This window comes from Myotis lucifugus, unplaced genomic scaffold, assembly GCF_000147115.1.
Source record: "Myotis lucifugus unplaced genomic scaffold, Myoluc2.0 scaffold_668, whole genome shotgun sequence".
NCBI classification, from domain to species: domain Eukaryota; kingdom Metazoa; phylum Chordata; class Mammalia; order Chiroptera; family Vespertilionidae; genus Myotis; species Myotis lucifugus.
In genome coordinates this window covers 279,157-295,506 of record NW_005871716.1, presented here as the reverse complement: position 1 = coordinate 295,506, position 16,350 = coordinate 279,157, and the positions used below count along the sequence as shown (strand labels likewise).

Genomic DNA, 16,350 nt, shown 5'->3' with positions numbered 1-16,350 from the left:
AACTTTGATGAAGTCCAACTTATTAATTTTTATAGTGTTATATCTAATAAAGCTTTGTGTAAACCAATGTCACAAAAACTTTCTTCATTTTCAAATGCTCTGTTTTACATTTTAGACCTGCAGTACATTTTCTATTTTATACATGATATGACTATAGATGAGAGTTCCTTTTCCCCCTTTTGCATGTAGATATATAATTATTTCAGCACCATTTATTGAAAAAAACTATCTTTTGTCCACTGAATTACCTTTATACCTTTATCAAAAATTAGTTACCCATATGTGTGGGTGTATTTCTGTTCCCCTGTTTTTATATCAGTATCACACTGTCTTGATTTATTGTAGTTTGTAAGTATTGAAGTCAGGTTGTGTCAATACTCAGTGTTATTGTTCTTTTTCAAAGTTGTTTGGCTAATCTATATCTTTTGCATGTCCAAAAAGAATATTAAAGTCAGCTGGTCAATTTATTCATAAAAAGCCTGAAGGATTTATGATTGAGGTTGTATTGAATTTGTAGATAAATTTAGGGAGGATTTACATCGTAACAATATTGAAGTTTCTAATTCATGAACACAGTATGTCTTGCCATTTATTTAGGTCTTATTTAATTTCTCTCAGCAATGCTTTGTAACTTGCTGGGCATGGATCTTAAATACCTCTTGTGAAACCTGTCTGTGTTGGGGCTATCATTAATGCTAGTTTTAAAATTTTGATTTCTGATTATTTGTTGCTTCTATATACAAATACATTTGATTTTTGTATGTTGGTTATATATCCTGAAACCTTGCTAAAGTTACTAGTTCTTGTATCTGGTTTGTAAATTCCAGAGGATTTTTTATGTAGATGATCATGTTAATCCTCACTTGAGGTTATTTTTCCTATTAATTTTTGGAGAGAGTGGAAGGGAGGGAGGGAGAAGAGGGGAAAGAAAGAAAGAGGGAGGCGGGGGCGAGAGAGAGAAAGAAAGGGAGAGGGAACAGAACATCGATTTGAGAGACATATCCATTGATTGCCTCTTGCACACACCCTGACCTGGGCAGAGGATAGAACCTACAACCCAAGTACGTGCCCTTGACAGGGTTTGAATCCTCGAACCTTTGGTGTGCTGGCCGATGCTCTAACCATGGAGCACATCAGCCAGGACACCATCCTGTATTTTTCAGATGCTTAAAAAGAATGTGTATTCTGCTGTATTGGGTGGCTTGTTCTATAAATGTGGATTACATCATGTGGTTTTTGGTGATGTTCAGTTCTTCTGTAACCTTGCTGATTTTCTATCAGTTGTTGAGAGAGGGGTGTTGAAGTCCTCCAACTATAATTGTGAATTTGTCTATTTCTCCTTTTACTTCTGTTTTTGTGTTTGCACCTCTGCATATGCATTTAGGAGGGTTAAATCTTTTTGATAGATTGACCATTTCATCATTGTATAAAGTCAATCTCTGTCCTTGGTAATTTTCTTTTTTCTGAAGTTTCCTTAATCTTTTGGTAATGTAGCCCCTTCTCCTTTCTTTTAACTAATGTTTACATGGTATATTTTTCCTCTCCCTTTGCTTCCAAGCTACACTGAAAACACTGTGGATGGGTAAATCAAAATGAAATTTTAAAAAAAGTTATTCAAGTAATCCAAAGAAAAACTGGGAACAGAAAACAAACTAAACTGGCAGACTTAAGCCCTAACATATCAATAAGTAAATGTAAATGATCTAAACACCCCAATTAGAGTTTCACAGAGTGGATTTTTAAAAATGACTCATCTTATATGCTATCTCCAAGAAACTCAATTCAAATATAAAGATCCTAGAGGCCTGGTACATGAAAATTCAGGCACTTGTTGGGGGGGGGGGGGCTCCCTCAGCATGGCCTGCACCCTCTCGCAGTTCAGAACTCCTCAGGGGATGTCCACCCTGCCAGCTTAGGCCCACTCCCTGGGGGATTGGGCCTAAGCTGGCAGTCAGACATCCTTAGTGCTGCTGAGGAAGTGGAGAGGCTTGGCTTGTGGCTGAGCAGAGCTCTCCCTGAGGGAGCACACTGTGTTGAGCGTTTGCTCCCTGGTCCTTAGTGCATGTTATAGTGAACTGTCATTCTGCTGTTAGGGTCAATTTGCATATTACCCTTTTATTATATAGGATAGGTAGCTTGGAAGTAAAGGGAGAGAAAAAATATACCATGTAAACATTAGTTAAAAGAAAGCAGAAGTGGCTACATTACCAAAAGATTAAGTAAACTTCAGAAAAAAGAAAATTACCAAGGACAGAGATTGACTTTATACAATGATGAAATGGTCAATCTATCAAAAAGATTTAACCCTCCTAAATGCATATGCAGAGGTTCAAACACAAAAACAGAAGTAAAAGGAGAAATAGACAAATTCACAATTATAGTTGGAGGACTTCAACACCCCTCTCTCAACAACTGATAGAAAATCAGCAAGGTTACAGAAGAACTGAAAATCACCAAAAACCACGTGATGTAATCCACATTTATAGAACAAGCCACCCAATACAGCAGAATACACATTCTTTTTAAGCATCTGAAAAATACAGGATGGTGTCCTGGCTGATGTGCTCCATGGTTAGAGCATCGGCCAGCACACCAAAGGTTCGAGGATTCAAACACTGTCAAGGGCATGTACTTGGGTTGTAGGTTCTATCCTCTGCCCAGGTCAGGGTGTGTGCAAGAGGCAATCAATGGATATGTCTCTCAAATCGATGTTCTGTTCTCTCTCCCTTTCTTTCTCTCTCTCACCCCCGCGTCCTTCTTTCTTTCTTTCCCCTCTTCTCCCTCCCTCCCTTCCACTCTCTCCAAAAATTAATAGGAAAAATAACCTCAAGTGAGGATTAACATGATCATCTACATAAAAAATCCTCTGGAATTTACAAACCAGATACTAGAACTAGTAATTTTAGCAAGGTTTCAGAATATATAACCAACATACAAAATTCAAGTGTATTTGTATATTGAAGCAACAAATAATCTGAAATCAAAATTTTAAAACTAGCATTAATGATAGCCCCAACACAGACAGGTTTCACAAGAGGTATTTAAGATCCATGCCCAGCAAGTTACAAAGCATTGCTGAGAGAAATTAAATAAGACCTAAATAAATGGCAAGACATACTGTGTTCATGGATTAGAAACTTCAATATTGTTACGATGTAAATCCTCCCTAAATTTATCTACAAATTCAATACAACCTCAATCATAAATCCTTCAGGCTTTTTATGAATAAATTGACCAGCTGACTTTAATATTCTTTTTGGACATGCAAAAGATATAGATTAGCCAAACAACTTTGAAAAAGAACAATAACATTCGAGTATTGACACAACCTGACTTCAAGACTTACAAACTACAATAAATCAAGACAGTGTGATACTGGTAATAAAAACAGGGGAACAGAAATACACCCATACATATGGGTAACTAATTTTTGATAAAGGTATAAAGGTAATTCAGTGGACAAAAGATAGTTTTTTTCAATAAATGTGCTGAAATAATTATATATCTACATGCAAAAGGGGGAAAAGGAACTCTCATCTATAGTCATCCTATCTAATAAAAGAGAAACATGGTAATTAGCCGTACGGCCGCTACCCTTCCCATTGGCTAATCAGGGTGATATGCAAATTAACTGCCAGCCAAGATGGCGGCCGGCAGCCAGGCAGCTTAAAGCTAACAGGAGGCTTGCTTGCTTCAGTGAAGGAGGACTCCAATGTTCCCCGCCTGCCGCTGCTGGCCTCTGAGCTTGCAGTTTGAAACATTGTAACAAATATAGAAGCTAAACAAAACCCCAGTAACCTGTTTTCAGTCAGTTTGGGATCTCAGAGCTGGAGTCGCAACAAAGTTTCAAATACAGAAGGTAAACAAAGGCCAGAAACCTGCTTTCAGCAGCCGAGCCTCAGAGAGAAAGCCAGCTCTCAGCTCCAGTGACAGCCATAGAAGGTAAATAAATGCCAGAATAAAAAAAAAAAAAAAAAGGAGAGGTTTGGAGCTTCAGTCGCCCGCCAGCCTGAAAACAGCCCTCAGCCCCTCACCAAGACTGACCCCCACCCTGAAGCAACAAGATGGCGGCTAATTTGCATACTGAAGGCAGGTGGCAGCAGGTAAGGCTGTCTGCGGTCTGGGACCAGGATCTGTGACCCTGCCAGGCGGGGGGCAGTGCTTGAAGCTATTTGCAGTCTGGGACCTGGATCCATGTCCTCGCGGGTGGGGCGGCAGTGCTTGAGGCTGTCTGATGTCCCGGGACCCAGATCTGTGACCCTGCCGGGCAGGGGGCACCGCGGGAGGCTGTCTGCAGTCCGGGACCCAGATCTGTGACCCTGCCAGACGGGGGGCACCGCGGGAGGCTGTCTGCAGTCCGGGACTCGGATCTGTGACCCTGCCAGGCGTGGGGCAGTGCTTGAGGCTGTCTGTGGTCCCAGGACCTGGATCCGTGACCTGGTGGGCAGGGGGGCAGCACGGGAGGCTGTCTGCAGTCCGGGACCCGAATCTGTGACCCTGCTGGGTGGGGGTCAGTGCTTGAGGCTGTCCACAGGACCAAGACACGGATCTGTGACCCTGCCGGGCAGGCGGGCAGACCTTGAGGCTGTGCACAGTCCCGGGGACTCGGATCCGTGACCCTTCATGGTGGGGAGGCAGCCATCAGCGCCCAGGAGTGACTGCACAAGATCCGCCTCCTGGCCCAGAAGGTGCAGGATCCCAGGACAGCCACGGTGGCAGGCCAGACTGACGTCCTCCTGGCCGCACCACGGGGGTTTGCGGATCTGCAAAGCCAGAGGCCTCCGGTGTGCACATACCCCCCTGGCGTGCGAACATCCCCCAGCACACTGTCACCCTCCCATGCCTGCAACAGTTGCAAACCAAGGCGTGCACAAGTTCCCCCTGCCTCTCCACCGCACTTCCATCAACCCGGCATGCCTAACACCCCCACAGGATGTGCACACATCCCCTCTGATGCGCTCACGTCCTTTGGAGAGTGTCTGGGTGTTCTGGGTGCTGAGAGTGGGTGCCTGTGAGATGACAGTGAGAGGGCGGAGTGGTGATGCCCTGTTCCCACGGAGGCCAGTGCAGCTACAAGATCACCTCTGGGGGGTTAATGCAGGTGCTGAGGCAGGAGCAGGTGCAGACAGACACCTGGGGGGCGCAGGCAGCCCTCTCTGAGGTGCCTTTGGTCAGCATTCAAGATCAAGAGCCCAGAGGCAGAGAAGAATTCCGTCCTCTCAGTGAAACAGTGGGATAGTCAGGGCGACTGTAGAGGAGGAATGTGCACTTTGGGTGCCAGCACCCATGAGTGAAGGCTGCCCTGACTGAGCCTTGCTTGCTTGGGGCATAGCGCACTCCTGCCAGGCAGCGGGTTCAGGATGTGCTTTTCCGAATTAATGAGAGAAAACATTGATTCTCCTGCTGCCCACGAAGGTGGAAAGTGAAGTGGGGAGACATGTGGGGAATGAGCGAGGTTCCCTGTCTGGGGGTTCCAAATCTGCTGTTGGTTTCTTTCACCACTGACTAGAGATATACAGGGTGTCCCCCCAAAATGTATACACACTTTGAATACCTACTAATTCCAATGGTTTTAAGCATAAGAAAGGAACAACAATGGGGCTGTTATCTGTTAAAAGTGTGGGCACAAACAGGTAGTTGGACATTCCCTGAGGAGTCTCAGATTGGAGAGGGTGAAGGCCAGACTGAGGGGCCCCTTCTCCCCCCCTACCCCAGTGCACGAATTTCGTGCACCGGGCTACTAGTATCATGTATAAAATAGAAAATGTACTGCAGGTCTAAAATGTAAAACAGAGCATTTGAAAACTTCTAGAAGAATACACTGAAGAAAATTTTTGTGACATTGGTTTACACAAAGCTTTATTAGATATAGCACTATAAAAAATTAATAAGTTGGACTTCATCAAAGTTGAGGGCATTTGCTCTTTGAAAGACCCTATTTGGAAAATGAAATAAACCAAAAACTGGGAGAAAATATGTATAAATCATATATCTGACAGAATACATAAGCCAAGCATATATATAGATATCTCTTGCAATGAAAAAATAAGAAATCAAACAATCCAATAAAAATATGAAAAAGATCTAAATAGCCACTTCAGCTTATAAGATATATAAATGGCAAATAAGCATATAAAAGGGTGCATTCAAGACACGTTAATTAAAACTCACTGAGGTACCAGTATACACCTATAAGGATGTCTAAAATTAAAGAACTGACCATGTCAATTATAATGACTATGTGGAAGAACCGGAACTCTGATACACAACCAGAGTGAATGTACAATATTACAACCACTTTACAAAGCAGTTTTCCAGTTACTTAAAAAGTTAAACATACAACTATCATATGACCTTGCCATTTAACTCCTAGGTTTTACCCAAGAGAAATAAAAGCATATGTTATGTAAAAATAAATATCCATAAACAGAATGTTAAAAATAAGAAAATAAGAGAGCTTAAATTTTAAGGATATGTGCAATATTTGGAAGATAAAGTAAAGGAATATTTATAGAAGGGTGGGGAGGGGTGACAGAAAAGATAATCAGAGGATCAATTTCAGAGGTCCAACATCCAACAAGTACGTTTCAAAAAAAGAACAGAGAGGAAAACAATGATTAAAGATATAACACAAACAGTATTTTCCATTTTTTATGCACATATGATTTTTATGCATGTATCATTAATGAAAAAACAAACAACCGACACCAACCATAACATCATGAAAATTACAGAACATCAGGGCTGTGAGAAAATCCTAAAGACTTTATTAGATGGCAAAGCAAAGCAACCAGGTAACATAAGTAAATGCCTTTAAAATTCTAAGTAAAAATTATTTTCAAACTGTCATTATAGAAACAACTGAGAGAAAAGAATAAAGATATTTTCAGGCATGTTAGCCATCAATTTTTCCCTCTTATGTGCCTGTGCTACTCAGGAAGCTCTACCAAACTTACGGGGTGTACCAAGAAAAGGAAAACTGAACAGAACAAAACTTCCTTAACATGGTCAAGGCCCTATATGAAAAGCCCACAGGTACTATATTTAATGGTGAAAGTCTGAAGCTTTTCCACTAAGATCAGGAAGAAGACAAGGAGCCGGCTTACATCACTTGTACTCAACATAGTCCTGAAAGTTGTAGCCACAGTAATTAGACAAGAAAAAGAAATTTATAAAACATCCAAATTGGAAAGGAAGAAGTAAGACTATTTATGCTCAGAGATGACTTACACTTATCGAAAGATTTTTGAAAAACGGAGTTAATAAGTGAATTTAGCAAATTTACAGGATTCCGTTTTTAATTTCACATTAAAAATCAAATCTGATTTTAACACTCAAAAATAAGTTGTGCTTCTATACATTAGTAGTAGATAATCAAAAAGAAAATTAAGAAAACAATTCCATTTACAATAGCATCAAAAAGAATAAAATACTTAGGGTTAAATTTAACCAAGGAGGCAAAAGATGTGTACATTGAAAATTATAAAACATTGCTGAAAGAAATGAAAAAAAAAAATGTAAAGACATCCCATGTTCATGGATTGAAAGACTTAATATTATTAAGATGTTTTTTGTTTTGGTTTGTTTTGTTTTTTTGCAGAAATGATAAAACCAAGCCTAAAATTCCCATAGAAAGTCAAAGGACTCCAAATAGCCAAAATAGTCTTGAAAGATAAGAACAAAGTTTTAGGATTCACACTTTCCCATTTCAAAACTACTACAAGGCTATGGTAATCAAAAAAATATAGGACTGTTAAGGATAGACAAATAGACCAATAGAATAGAATTAAAAACCCCTAAATAAACCCTTACATCTATGATTAATTGATTTTAAACAAGGATGCCAAGACCATTCAATGAGGAAAGAACAATCTTTTCAACAAATGGTGCTGGGAAAACTGGGTATCCACATGCAAAAGAATAAAACTGGAACTCAACTAATACCACATACAAACTTAACTCAAGATGAATCAAACCCCTCAATTTAAGAGCTAAAACTAGGAAATTCTTAAAAGAAAAGATAAAAACAAATCTTTATGACATTGTATTTTGCAATGGTTTCTTAAATGATAACAAAATGGTTTCATAAATGATAACAAAAGCACAAGCACACACACACAAACACACACACACAGAAAAAAAAAGAGAAAATAAGAGTGTTGGTGAGGATGTGGACAAACTGGAATCCTTATACATTGCTAAGTAGAAATGTAAAATGGATCAGCCACTGTAGAAGCAGTTTGGTAGCTCACTCCTGGGTATATATATTCAAAAGAATTGAAAACAGGTACTCAAACAGATACTTGTACACCAATATTCATAGCATTTTACACAAACAAAAGGTGGAAATAACCCAAGCATTCATCAACAGATGTATAAACAAAATGTAATATATACATAAGTGGAATATTATTCAGTCATGAAAAGAAATAAGTTTCTGATACATTCTACAACATGAATGAACCTTAGAAACATTATGCTAGATTGGTACAGCCACTATGGAAAACAGTATGGCGTTTCCTCAAAAAATTAAAAAATGGAACTGCTATTTGACTCAGCAATCCCACTTCTGGGAATATATCCTAAAACCCCCAAAACACCTATGAAAAATAATACATGCATCCCTATGTTCATAGTAGCATTATTTACAATAGCTAAGATTTGGAAACAGCCCAAGTGCCCATCAGTAGATGAATGGATAAAAAAGCTGTGGGACATCTACACAATGGAATACTATGTAACTGTGAAAAAGAGGGATTTCTTACCCTTTGGGACAGCATGGATGGACCTGGAGAGTATTATGCTAAGTGAAATAAACCAATCTGAGAAAGACAACTATCACATGATCTCACTTATTTGTGGAATCTAATGAACAAAACTGATTAATAAAATAAGCCCCTAAGCATGGAGGCAGAGAACAGACTGACATACCTCAATGTGGGGGTGAGGTAATGAGGAGAGATAAACTAAAGAACTTATATACTTACTAGAGGCCCAGTGCACACATTCGTGCACTCGGCGGGGGCGGGTCCCTCAGCCCATCCTGTACCCTTTCGCAGTCTGGGAGCCCTTGGGGGATGTCCAACTGATGGCTTAGGCCTGGCTGTTGGACTTCCTTAGTACTGCCGCGGAGGCAGGAGAGGCTCCCGCCACTGCCACCGTGCTTGCCAGCCATCAGCCCGGTTTCTGGCTGAGAGGTGCTACCCCTGTGGGAGTGCACTGGCCACCAGGGGGCAGCTCCTGCATTAAGTATCTGCCCCCTGGTGGTCAGTGCACATCATAGTGACTGGTCATTCTGCCGTTGAGTCTATTTGCACATTACCCTTTTATTATATAGGATATGCATAGCCCATGGACACAGGCAATAGGGTAGTGAAGACCTGGGAGTGGGGTAGGGGCTGGGCGGGGGCAGGGAAAGGCAGAAGAAATGGGAGACATCTGTAATACTGTCAACAATAAAAAATAAAAATGAAACTATATCTGGTCTCAGCAGACAGCTTCCTGCATAAAACAAAAACATCCTGCTAAGTGAAATAAGCCAAACACAAAGACAACTGTATGTATCTACTTATATGAAATCTCTAAAACAGAAAAATTCACAGGCACAGAAAGTAGATTAGAGTTTACCAGGAGCTGAGGGAAGGAGGACCGGAAAGTTATTGCTTAATGGGTACAAGTTTTAATTTGGGATGATGAAAAAGATTTGGAAGAGACAGTAGTAATGGTTGTGCAATATTGTGAATGCAATTAATGACACTGAATAATGTATTTAAAATGGTTAAAGTGGCAAATTTTACATGTTATGTATATATTTTATAACAAAAATAGCAACAACAAAGGAAAACTCGGGTCCAGGAAACAAGTGATCAAACACTAGAAAACAAAAAAGAATCCACAGGAAGACAGAGAAGTGCCATGACAAGAGCAGGAACAGTCCAGGAAGAAAAGGTAGCACTCCCAAAGTGGCAGGTTAGGAAAAAATGGGCCTGAGAAACCATCTCAGGGGACTCTATTGAACTGACACCAGCTTGAGAATCAGCCTTAAGATTAAGTACAGCATATTAGTGTTTCTTGCATATCGTTCTTACTCATATCAACTTTAGTCAACATTTTATTTTCTTTGTTCAGCACTATTTCAAAAACCATGGAGGACACAAGAGGCACAGTTCTCCACACATGCAGTTAGGTAGTGATCATGGGATGAAAATACTCAAAACATCTAGGCTTCACTAACAGGATTGAGTCCTTTATTCTTAGTGTCATGCATTCAAAAGGGAAAACGAAAACAAAGTGAAATATTGTATCTATCACCTAAAGAAAATGAGAAACATTCTTAAAGTACTACCTTACAATATTTCTTACTTTACATTATTGTGTAAAACGCTCTAGTAATTAAAAGCAGTGCCCAACAACAGGCACATTTACTCTAACTTTTTACACTATAGAAAGTTATCATCAAGTAATATAATGCTATGAAAGTTCAAAAGAGACTATAAAACTTACCTGTTTAGACATATTTTCTGAAAATTTTGCTGATTTTTCTTTTAAACATGTGACAAGGTCTTTATAAATCACTCCTTTTCTCTCATAGTTAATTTCCTCATCATCTGTTTTGCCCTGTGGGAGAAAAAGTTGGTGCTATTATTTAATATAATAGCAATATAAGAAACTGATCAATACATCACAACCCAAGTACACATTTTTTTTCTTCTCTAAAGGATCCATACAGTAGTCTTTATATATGAAATGTAAAGGCAAAACCCTTCCCTCTTAAAGTACTGTTACCTATTCACTCATTCTTTCAGCAAGCCTTTACTGCGTACCTCCTATATGCAGCAGGCCCTCTGCTATTCAGCAAGGGAGTGAGAACCTCCTTCCCTCTAGGCTCCTCTAAAGAGAAATACATTATGACTTCAAGAGCCTTTGAGGTCATAAAAGGCCTCAAGATTAGAATGCCACCACAGGAAAGCCTGTGTTTCTATTTGTCACACTGCTCTCTTGTTCTGTGTCGCATGGTTGCTCTAGGCTTATTTTCTAGGGTTATGTCTCTATGCAACCATCTGTCTGTCCTTCCACCCTCTGCCTCTGTCTCTCTTCTTATCTTTTTTTCCCCTCATCCCTCTCTTCTTTCCTGCCCCCATTATTCTCCCTTAACCAAATATATATGTAACTGTAGTGAATTATACATTTTGTTGTAATTACTGAATAGTTTCATGTTCCTTGTGTTTCATTTTTAAACTAAGGAAAATACTTAGATGTTTCCATATCAAATAAACTGGTCTGTGAATAAGAAGCAAAGGCTCCTCATCCCACTCAGGAAAGTCAACACAAATAATTCCTTTTTTAATTTCTTATTTTTTAATTGGAAATTTCACTTTTCTAAAGTAGCAAAACAAAACAAAAGCAAAATTATATTTAGGTCATCTCCCTCTTCTACTGCAGAAATAAGCTAACTGTCATGCTGATAAGAAAAGCACCTCGTGCTCGCTTCGGCAGCACATATACTAAAATTGGAACGATACAGAGAAGATTAGCATGGCCCCTGCGCAAGGATGACATGCAAATTCGTGAAGCGTTCCATATTTAAAAAAAAAAAGGAAAAAAAAGAAAAAAAAAAAAGAAAAGCACCTAAGGCATGTCAGGAAAGGCGCTACAAGTAATCAAGAACACAGCACCAGTAACTGGACACCAACCCAAGCCCAGGTGTGACAACCCTCTAAGCAGTCCCCTGTAATAGCTGGGGCCCCACTAGGGATTTGGGTCCTCCCTGGAGAATTTCCTGGTGGTGACAGGGGCAGAAATAAAATATTGGGAACCAGCTATAATTGTAAGAAATATTAACCATGCTCTGTTAACCGTGATTGTTTTGTTCTGATTAAAGAAAGTACCGGGGACCTGGGAGCTCAACTGGAAATGTAGCCCATACTCCCCAATTGGAGCTGCCTATTATCATGGGAAGATTAACAACTTTGTTGCAGAAACCAGCCCTTTGAAGACTGCCTCCCCCCCAGTCCCTTTGCATATCTGTAAACTGCCCATTTGCCCTTTTTGCCTACTTCCCCATGTAATCTTTGTCCTTCTACCCAATATAAGCTGGTTTATGGTAGGGTGCAGAGCAGATTTTTGTGGATGACCTGCTGCTCTCCTATAATACCAGCAGTATTGGAATAAATGCTCATATGATTTAACCCTGTCTCTGCTTAATCGGCTCAAGTAGAAACAGGCAGCACGGACCCATTGATTGTCCGGTTATAGTGAGACCCAAAACTACTTTGAAGACACTGAGGGCAGGGTGTTGCAGAGAAGAAAGCTGAGCTCCTTCTAGCTAAATTCAGTGAACAGATATGAGACTCGAAAGTTTTTTAGTCTAGAAAACTCAGAAGGCTATGTGCTGTTTCGCTCTCAGCTCAAAGCTCACCTATCCACACTCTGCTGTGTGATACTCGGGCTGGGAATCTGCAAAACTGTGTTTCACCTTTGCCAGGCAGGTTAGCTTCAGTCAACAGGAAGTGAGAGAAGAGACATGCTCCCTTCTACTTGTCGCCTGCTCCTGTTAGTCACCCCGGCAACGGTCCCACGCCCCTGGCAGTGGCAGTTGCTTCCAGTAACAACAGTTGGTTCTAATTTCCAGAAGTATTTCTCCCTGTAGTCCCAGAACAAGGCTCTTCACACCCTCCCCCTGAGAAATACTATCAGCCTACCAGGGCACCATCTTCAAAGGTTTGAGTCTCTGCTCTGACAAGATCCTCTGAGCTCCTGAGGGACCAGCACTAACTGGGCAGCACTCACTCCTCAGACGACTGGGTCCCAGTGTCATGGAGGCCACCTGAGCTCCGGGGGAACTAGCACAGCCTAGAAGTGACCAATCCTCAGAGGTGTAAGTCCAAGTTTTGTGGGGAACCCTCCTCTGAGCTCCTAAGGGACCTTCACCCAGGCAAGCAGGGTCTACTCTCCAGGAGTCTAAGCCTCAGCCCTGCAAGCGTCCTCCTCTGAGACCCTAAGGTACTAGCACAGCCTGGCAGCAGCCCCTCCCCAGGCATCAGGGTCCTAGCTGCATGGGGCACCTCCAGGCATCCACATTTTGACAATCCCTCCTCCTCTTCCCTTTATCCCTCAACTCTGAGGGCAGAAGCTGCAGTTATTGCTTCTGTGTTATCTCAGTGCTCTTTTTTTGACTTTTCTTTCCTTTACTACTTGTGATTATGTTAAAGAGGTTTTTCTTTTATGGAGTGGAATGAGTCTGTTGGAAGCCATTTCTTAGAAGACTGGCCTGCAATGGGGACACTGGGGCTAATTCTGAGACAGCAAACACACACAGCAAAAGGATCTGCTGGAATCCCACAGAACAGCATTTCATTTTCTATGCTCACTGGGGTTCAACCCTAGAGACATGTCTGCACTTCAAGACACCAACCTAAGCACCAATGTCAATTCTGTTTTTAAAAAATTACTTACACCATTTAAAAACACTCCTTCTTCACTACAAGTAATGCACAAAGTTTCAACATCATGTGGTTTCACCAGCACATAACAAATTTCCCCCAGAATCTGCCTCCAAGGTGGGGCTCGACATCCATTTGAATATTCATAATCTGAAACCAATTATCAATCAGCTTAGAGTTTTGTAAAATATGTTGGCTCAGAAATAAATATTATTAAATTGTTTTCATTTTCTTAAATATTAAATTCCAATGCAGCTATTGAAGCATTTTGAATGATAATTATGAAAACATATATAACATAAATGAATCTGAGATGTAAACCTGAGGTATATTTGATAGATTCCAAGATTGTTTGTTCTCCTTTTCCCGAGAAATGTTTGAGCAGTTCTATCTCGTTCTTAACTGCGGCTGGATTTAAAGGTATTTCTCTGAAATAAATGTTTAGATGTTCATTTAAAATATTTTATAACAGATTGTATAAAATATACATGAAGACATTCCATTATGTCAAGGGAAATATTTTTTATAATTAAAATTGGAGGTAATTATAAAACAATAACAAAATTGCAATAAATTTTAGCCATGTTATAATGTCATAACACTGTCAAATCATCAAGGAATTACTGAACAACATTAAATATACTCACTTAAATATTCATTTTATTTCTTAATGACAATACTAAAATACTAGAAAGCACTAGAAAAATGAACAAGTTTTAAACCTGAAAACTCTACATAATATTTACCTTATAATTTAATAATTTATCTGAGTCTTATTAAGAGACTCCAAATATTCTAAGGCCACTTAATGTCTTCAGAATTAGATGAAACCCCACTAGAATGTTTAGCACTGTTAAGAGCAAATTTTAATTTTTAGAACTAGAAATATCCATGTGATAAACTAAAATTTTATTCCAATACAATTGAATGTTAAATCAATAGCAATAATTCCCATACTTTATTTTTCCCTAAAACTCTGAAAGCACTTTTTGCACTAATGTTCAGAGTTTTATCTTTTAAAATACTCACAATGAAATATGTTTTAGAGAATGATTGAGGAGGTGTACATCCAGTTGCTTAAGTAGCATGGCAATCTTCATCTTAATCTCACTTTCAGTATCATTGTCTTTGGTTAATTTATCAAGAATATTTAATACAGATGAGTCTTCTTTCATTGTATTATAATCTAAGCCCAGGATTTTTGCTACCGGATTTCTGTTAGCTGACCAAAGTAAATTAATAAAAATTATTCTCTTATCTTCTACTAGAGGCCCAGTGCACAAAAATTTGTGCATTCGTGGTGGTCCCTCAGCCCGGCCTGTGCCCTCTCGCAGTCTGGGACCCCCCGCTTCCTGGGGGATCGGGCCTAAGCTGGCAGTCAGACATCCCTCTGGCAGCCCGGGAGCCCTCGGGTGATGTCCACTTGCCAGCGGGGAGCAGGCCTAAGCTGCAGTCGGACATCCTTAGCGCTGCTGAGGTGGCGGGAGAGGCTCCCACCACCACCGCTGTACTGGCAGCCATCAGCCTGGCTTGTGGCTGAGCAGAGCTCCCCATGTGGGAGCACACTGACCACCAGGGAGCAGTTCCTGCATTGAGCGTCTGCCCCATGGTGGTCAGTGTGTGTCATAGTGACCAGTTATTCCCAGTCGTTCTGCTGTTAGGGTCAATTTGCATATTACCCTTTTATTATATAGGACAGAGGCCAGGTGCATGGGTGGGGGCCAGCTGGTTTTCCCTGCAGGGTGTCCTGGATCAGGGTGGGGGTCCTGCTGAGGTGCCTGGCAAGCCTGGGTGAGGGGCTGAGGGCCGTTTTCAGGCTGACCACACCCCCTCAGGGTGGGGGTCCCCGCTGGGGTGCCTGGCCAGCCTGGGTGAGGGGCTGATGGCTGTCTGTAGGCTGGCCAAGCCCCCCAGTGGGGACCCTCAACCCATGGGGGTGTGGCCAGCCTGGGTGAGGGGCTGAGGGCTGTTTTCAGGCTGGCCACACCCCTTTCAGGGTGGAGGTCCCCACTGGGGTGCCTGGCCATCCTGGGTGAGGGGCTGAGGGCCATTTTCAGGCTGGCCACACCCCCTTCAGGGTGGGAGTCCCCACTGGGGTGCCTGGTCAGCCTGGGTGAGGGGCTGATGGCTGTTTGCAGGCTGGCCACAGCCCCTTCAGGGTGGGGGGGGGGTCCTGATGGGGTGCCTGGCCAGACTGGGTGAGGGGCTAAGGGCCATTTTCAGGCTGGCCATGCACCCCCGGTGACCCAACTCCCAGCCTGTCCTTTTTTTCTTTTTTTTTTCAACAGGTATCTGGGATTTATTATCTTCAATAATTGAAACTTTGTAGCCTTGAGCAGAGCCCAGGTCTGGCCAGGGCAGGCAGGAAGCTTGGCTTCCTCCCATCGCCAGGGGCAACCCAAGCCTCCTGCTTGCTCCAACTCCTTGGCCGCCACCATCTTTGTGACAGACTGATGGTTAATTTGCATATTACTCTTTTATTAGATGGGAATAATAAGAAACATAAAGTCAAACAAATCCATTGAAGCCCACTCAACTGTATTTCTTTCATTATGCTTTCTCTAATCAACTCAATTAGAATCAATGTCCACTTCTCAGATATACTGAATTTAGGAACTTTCTTATACCCTTTGAGATGTCTATCTTTATAGTAATATCACCAGTATATGTCATCTCCCTAATAGGACAAAGAACAAGACATTCCTTTCTTTTTTTTAGTTGACCATGAGGCATTCAATTAATATATTCAGAATTGATTTGTAGAGAAATACTGTTCTCCTTAGAAGAATCATCACTAGAACTATGTGTGTACCAGTGCTCAGTATTCACAAATGCATGCTTCTTTTCAAAATTGCATGCTTCCCTTAGTCTACAGGTCTTCTAACAGTCTTTTCCACCTGTTCAAACT

General features: G+C 41.2%; 1 protein-coding gene and 1 non-coding gene across 2 annotated transcripts in view; one reads left to right on the top strand and one right to left on the bottom strand.

Moving 5' to 3' along the window:
- The window catches only part of LOC102435914 (armadillo repeat-containing protein 4-like), a gene marked incomplete at its 3' end in the record, with an annotated part of 41,974 nt that overhangs the window by 13,968 nt on the left and 11,656 nt on the right, over window positions 1–16,350 (bottom strand). Inside the window, 4 exon segments of the mRNA XM_023746377.1 lie at window positions 10,504–10,617; window positions 13,456–13,592; window positions 13,764–13,870; window positions 14,472–14,664. Of these exon segments, the coding sequence (XP_023602145.1) occupies window positions 10,504–10,617; window positions 13,456–13,592; window positions 13,764–13,870; window positions 14,472–14,664 (551 nt within the window).
- On the top strand, window positions 11,481–11,587 carry LOC111823768. Its single transcript, XR_002826859.1, has one exon. It is a non-coding gene; the product is annotated as a U6 spliceosomal RNA (small nuclear RNA).